This window comes from Sapajus apella, unplaced genomic scaffold, assembly GCF_009761245.1.
Source record: "Sapajus apella isolate SASKATOON/1434 unplaced genomic scaffold, GSC_monkey_1.0 scaffold2, whole genome shotgun sequence".
Lineage (NCBI taxonomy): Eukaryota > Metazoa > Chordata > Mammalia > Primates > Cebidae > Sapajus > Sapajus apella.
Genome location: NW_022436942.1, coordinates 25,541,634 through 25,548,233, shown reverse-complemented (window position 1 = coordinate 25,548,233; position 6,600 = coordinate 25,541,634). Strand labels below are relative to the sequence as shown.

Genomic DNA, 6,600 nt, shown 5'->3' with positions numbered 1-6,600 from the left:
GTGTTGCCAAGGCTGGTCTTGAACTCCTGGGCTCAAACATTCCTCCCTTGTTAGCCTCCCAAAGTGCTGGGATTACAGGTGTGAGCCGCCACTCCTGGCCTGTTTGTCTATTTCTACAGAGTTATCTAATGTGTTCCATTGACCTAGGTGTCTGTCCCTCTATTAGTACCACACTCTCTTGAATACTGTAGCTATGTATAATAAAACTTAACTTAAAATCAAGAGGAGTGATTCCTCCCATTTTATTCTTCTTTCCTTCTTTTCAAAAATGTTTTTAAGAGATGGGTGTCTCCCTGTCACCGAGGCTGAAGTGCAGTGGTGCAATCATAGCTTGTTGTTAGCCTCTACCTCCTGGAACTTCCCACCTCAGCCTCCTGAGTAGCTGGGACTGCAGGTGTGTACCACCACACTTGGCTAATTTTTAGATTTTTTTAATAGAGATGGGGTTTTGTTATGTTGCTCACCCGGTAGGATCATTTGAAGGCAGGATCCTAAAAGTACTCAGCCTCAGCCTTCTAAAGTGCTGGGATTATAGGCGTAAGCCACCTCACCCACCCCCGACTTCATTCTTAAAAGGTATTTTCACTAGGTATGGAATTCTAGGGCTTTTTTTGTTTTGTTTTGCAGCCTCCACATGGGAGTCTAGTAACTTATTGAATCCATGGATTGGTGTGAATCATTACATCTATATTTTCAGTCTTATGTCTTCACATTTTGCCTCCAACATCTTCTTTTTCCCTCTCAGTCTGTCCCCCACATCTTTTAATCTCTCAGTTTTCCATCTGTTTGTCTTTCTGTGCTGCAGTTCCAATAATGTCTTGCCTGTGTTTCAGTTCATTAATTCTTCCACTAGCTTTGTCTGATCTTCTGGTATATCTGAAAAATAATTTTTAAAATTTTAGGTATTATGTCTTTATTTCTTGGAAGTCTATTTGGTTCTTTTTCAAATCCACAGTTTTCTCTTTCCTGAAGATATTTTCAAGTTTGTCTTGAAATGTAATCTACTTGTTCCTTTAAACACAGAATTCAGGCTGGGCATGGTGACTCACGCCCCACTTTGGGAGGCCAAGGTGGGCAGATCAACAAACAAAAAAACAGAAAAAAACATAGTAATCATAATTGGTTTATAATCTGTCTGATAATGTCAGTATCTAAAATTATTTGGGTCTGATTCTTCTGTCTGTTGTTTTTGATTCTTGTTCATGTTACCTTATGTGACTGGCTATATTTTATTCTTTACTGCTGACTAATCTTGAAAAAGATATTTGGGTTTTTTTTGTTTTGCTTTGTTTTGGATTTTTTTTTTTTTTGAGACAGTCTCGCTCTTTTGCCCAGGCTGGAGTGCAATGGTGCAATCTCAGCCCATTGTAACCCCTGCCTCCCAGGTTCAAGTGATTCTCGTGCCTCAGCCTCCCAAGTACCTGGGACTACAGGTATATGCCACCACATGCACTTGAGGGAGACAGGAATTCGCCATGTTGGCCAGGCTGGTCTTCAACTCCTGGCCTCAAGTGATCAGCCTACCTCAGCCTCCCAAAGTGCTGAGATTACAGACGTGAGCCATGATGCCTGGCCTATTTGTGGGAATTCACTGTGGCTCAGGATGACAATACCTTCTTGCAGAAGAAGTCACTACTGCCAGTAAATAGTGCCTGGGAGACCACTTTCAGGATTTGAAGTTCTTTTGGACCATCTAGGTGATGTTATTTTGGGCTGTAAGTCTGCAAGAGAGCTTTTAAGAACTTCTTCAGCCCTGACTCTCTCTCCCCAACCTCAAGGCAACTTTCCCTCTGTTACTGAGGGTGTGGCCCTGTAGAAGTCCCATTTTATTAGGGGACTCCTCTCTTTACCTAGAGAAAATCCAAGGCCTTTTATGTCCATTGCTTTGAAGGGCATTCAAGTTTGTCCTAATAGGTGACTGTTTACTCTTTCTTTACTCTTTCTTTTCTCTTTTTTTTTTTTGGAAATGGAGTCTCGATCTGTTTTCCAGGCTGGAGTACAGTGGAGCAGTCCCGCCTCACTGTAACCTCTGCCTCTCGGGTTCAAGTGATTATTCTACCTCAGCCTCTTGAGTAGCTGGGATTACAGGTGCCCACCACCACACCCAGCTAATGTTCGTATTTTTAGTAAAGACAGGGTTTTGCCATGTTGGCCAGGCTGGTCTTGAACTTCTGACCTCAGGTGATCTGCCCACCTCGGCCTCCCAGAGTGCTGGTTTTACAGTTGTGAGCCACTACACCTGGCCTGTTCACTATTTATTTGTTCTTGCTCTATTTTAGATTTTGGACTGGTAATTTAGAATCTAGAATCTTTAGAGTATAAGTGAAGCAGTGGACAGAGAAGTATTAATAAGTATGAAGTTCTGGCCGGACACGGTGACTCACGCCTATAATCCCAGCAGTTTGGGGAGGCTGAGGTGGGTGGATCACATGAGGCCTGGAGTTTGAGACCAGCCTGGCCAACATGGTGAAAACCTGTCTCTACTAAAAATACAAAAATTAGCCGGGCTTGGTGGTGGGCGCCTGTAATCCTAGCTACTCCAGAGGCTGAGGCAGGAGAATCGCTTGAACCCAGGAGGCAGAGGTTGCAGTGAGCTGAGATTGTACCACTGCACTTCAGCCTGGTTCACAGAGAAAGACCCTGCTTCTCCCCACCAAAAAAGACTGGATGACCAGCTCCTCCCTTTCCTCCTTTGAAAGGTCTCTCAATATTTAGATTATCAGGTTTGAGAGTGGGGTTGGGAAGAGAATCAGGGCTTTGAGACCCTGAGTAATGAGCGTTTTTTGGGGTCGGACGAACCGTAGTAATAAGGGGTAGGGACTACCACTAGCTACATCAAAATCTCGTGCCTCTTTCCCTTTTCAACCTGCCAGACCCGCGGTCTGCATTAAATCACATGGATTGCCAGAAACCTTTGAGGAATGATGGCTCTTAGCCTCTTAGAAATGTAAATTAATCCTATCATATGCTCTCCATTGCTGAAAGATAGGGGATCTTTTGTTAATTTTCTCCAAGTATATTGATAACTCTAGAGCTGGACTCTTAAGACTTGTGGGTTTGTTTTGAGACAGGCTCTCACTCTGTCACCCAGGCTGGAGTTGGAGTGCAGTGGCACAGTCGCAGCTCACCACAACCTCCACCTCCTGGGCTCAAGTAATCCTCCCACCAGGCCGGGCGCGGTGGCTCAAGCCTGTAATCCCAGCCCTTTGGGAGGCCGAGGCGGGTGGATCACGAGGTCAAGAGATCGAGACCATCCTGGTCAACACGGTGAAACCCCGTCTCTACTAAAAATACAAAACATTAGCCGGGCATGGTGGCGCGTGCCTGTAATCCCAGCTACTCAGGAAGCTGAGGCAGGAGAATTGCCTGAACCCAGGAGGCGGAGGTTGCGGTGAGCCGAGATCGCGCCATTGCACTCCAGCCTGGGTAACAAGAGCGAAACTCTGTCCCCAAAAAAAAAAAAAAAATCGTCCCACCGTAGCCTCCCACATAGCTATGACTATAGGGGTGCATTGCCAAACCTGGCTAATTTTTGTATTTTTTGTAGAGAGCGTTTTACCATGTTGACCAGGTTGGTCTTGAACTCCTGGGCACAAGGGATCTGACTGCCTTGTCCTCCTAAAGTGCTGAGATATAGGCATGAACCCCTGCACCCAGCTCTTTTTTTATTCTTATTCTTCAATTTCTCTATGGCCATACTGGGGTACTGTCAAAGAGGAACAGAGCTGGCCATTTGTTAAAGGCACCAAGACAGATTTTATCAGATTACTGCAGTGTAGGAGAGAAACTCCAACATAAACTGAGCTCAGCTCCACTGAATTAATCCTAAGAAGGATTAACACAAAAGTTGGAAACACAAAAGATGGAAAGTTTTTTAAACATTGGGGTGTTCTCATGGATACAGGGAGGGGAACATCACATATTGGGGCCTATTGGGAGGTGGGGGAACTAGGGGAGGGATAGCAGGCTGTGGGGGGATTAGGGAGGGATAACATTAGGAGAAATACCTAATATAGGTGACAGGGGGATGGATGCAGCAAACCACCATGGTATGTGTATACATGTAACAATCTTTTTCTTTTCCCAGCCGCATTGTTCATCATGTAATGCAAGTTCTTTTTTAGGTATCATCTTTATCAGAAAGTGAAGAGTCCCAGGACTCATCTGACAGCATAGGCTCCTCACAGAAAGCCCACGGGATCTTAGCACGGCGCCCTTCTTACAGGTGAGTACTCTCTTGTATCCAATCTTGCATGTTTTAATAGTACCAAATGAGTTCAAGTGGTGCTGTGCAAAGCACACTGAAGAAGGCAGCACATATAAGAGTTAAGAATGAAATTGGGTGGCCCTTGCCTATAATCCCAGTTCTTTGGGAGGCCGAGGTAGGTTTGCTTGAGCCAGGAGTTCAAGACCAGCCTGGGCAACATGGTAAGAATCCCGTCTCTTCGAAAAATACAGAAATTAGCTGGGCAGAGTGGTGCACCCCTGTAGTCCCATCTACTTAGAGGCTAAGGTGGGAAGATGGCTTGAGTCCGGGAGCTTAAAGTTACAATAAGCTATGATCATGTCACTGTGCTCCAGCCTAGCTGGTTGAGCAAGATTCTATCTCCGAGAAAAAGAATGAAATTGGACCTTTGGCTGGGAGCAGTGGCTCACGCCTGTAATCTTAACATTTTGGGAGGCCAAGTTAGGTAGATCACCTGAGGTCAGGAGTTTGAGACGAGCCTGGCCAACATGGTGAAACCCTGTCTCTATTAAAAAGACAAAAGTTAACTGGGTGTGATGGTGTGCACCTGTAGTCCCAGCCACTTGGGAGGCTGAGGCAGGAGAATAGCTTGAACCCAGGAGGCGTAGGTCATGCCACCACACTCCAGCCTGGGCAACAGAGGAAGACTCCATTTCACAAAAAAAAGAAAGAAAAGAAGTAAATTGGACCTTTATCTTATACCATTACACAAATCAATGCCAAATGAATAAAAGACCAAAATGTTAAGACCTGAAACCGTTAAAGTCCTAGAAGAGAACATAGGGATAAGCTCTTCAACACTGACCTTGGCAATGATTTTTTGGATATCACACCAAAAGCTCAGGCTGCAAAAGCTAAAATAAGTAAATGGGACTACATCCAACCAAAAAAACATTTCTGTTAAAAAACGAAAACAAAAAAAAAAAAAAAAAAATGCTTCTGTTTAGCAAAGGAAATAAGCAACAAAATGAAAAGGCAATTATTTGCAAACCACTTACCTGATAAGAGGTTAATATCCATAATTGAAGATAAAGTTAGAGAACTGGAGGATACAGCTCTGAGTAGATTACCTAGAATGGAACACAGCAAGACAAATAGAAGTTAAGAGAGACAGAAGACAGACTGAGAAAGTCCAATACACAACATACATACATAAAAGGAGGGAAGGGCACTTCCAGCTTCTGGTCTCCCCAGGAGAGAAAATAATAATGACTGTAATTTCCAGGATATGAATTTCTCAGCATAAGAAAGCAAATTCCCAAACAAGATAAATTAATAGAAACCTACATCTAGATGTATGTTATAAAGTAAAATTGGAGAACACCAGGGATAAACATGAGATCTTGAAAGCGAAAAGCTTCTGGGCCGGGCGCAGTGGCTCACGCCTGTAATCCTAGCACTTTGGGAGGCCGAGGTGGGTGGATCACTTGAGGTCAGGAGTTCAAGACCAGCCTGGCCATCATGGTGAAACCCCATCTTTTAAAAAAAAAAAAAAAAAAAAGAAAAGAAAGCTAAAAGCTTCCAAGAGAAAAGACCAATTACCTAGAAAGGAATGACCAATAGGCTGAAAACAGATTTTTGAAGTGTAGCATAAGACAATGAACTAAAATATTTATTTTTGTTTTTAAATTATTACATAATTTTTTTTCCCTTGTTTCAAGTTTTAATCGAACCTTGTATATAACAGATTACTTTATTCCTGCATCTTCTCAATTGTTTGTTTCTTCCTTGTATTCGCCCTTTTCCTTTCCTACTTGGCGAGATTTGGCGTTCTGTTCAAGGATCTTTTTGTGGTCTTTGTCCAGTTTTAGCCTAGTGATAACCACCTTGCTGGGGTGAATGCCTACGTGGACAGTTGTGCCATTAGCCTTTTCCCGCTGCACCCGTTCAATGTAGATTACGTATTTCTTCCTGTAAACCTGGACTACTTTGCCAGTCTGCTGACCTTTATAGTGTTCTCATACAACCTGAACTTCATCATCCTTTCGGATGGGCATGGATCGCACCTTGTACTTCTGTCTCAGCTCTTTGGAAAGAGGGGAGGACATAATCTTCCTGTGAATGTGGAAAGGTGCATTGAAATGCCTTTTGCGATTCTTGCTTCGGTTGGAAGTCACAAAGGGATTGAACTTCATTTTGGCAGCTCCCACTTAGGTATTTATTACATAATTTTTTGGAGACGAAGTCTCATCCTGTTGCCCAGGCTGGAGGCAGTGGTGTGATCACAGCTCACTGCAACCTCAATCTCCTCAGTTCAGCTCCTCAACTTCCTGAGTACCTGGAAATATAGGCATATGTCACGATGCCCACCTAATTTTTTTTTTTTTTTTTTTTTTTTTTTTTTTTTTTTTTTT

The 6,600-nt window shown here is 43.4% G+C and overlaps 1 protein-coding gene across 2 annotated transcripts in view; it reads left to right on the top strand.

Moving 5' to 3' along the window:
• Window positions 1–6,600, top strand: part of ATF1 (activating transcription factor 1) — a 44,093-nt gene that overhangs the window by 14,545 nt on the left and 22,948 nt on the right. For both annotated transcript variants that reach the window (XM_032293538.1, XM_032293539.1), the window contains exon 3: window positions 4,125–4,225. In XM_032293538.1, the coding sequence (XP_032149429.1) occupies window positions 4,125–4,225 (101 nt within the window). The remainder of the gene's footprint in view (window positions 1–4,124; window positions 4,226–6,600) is intronic.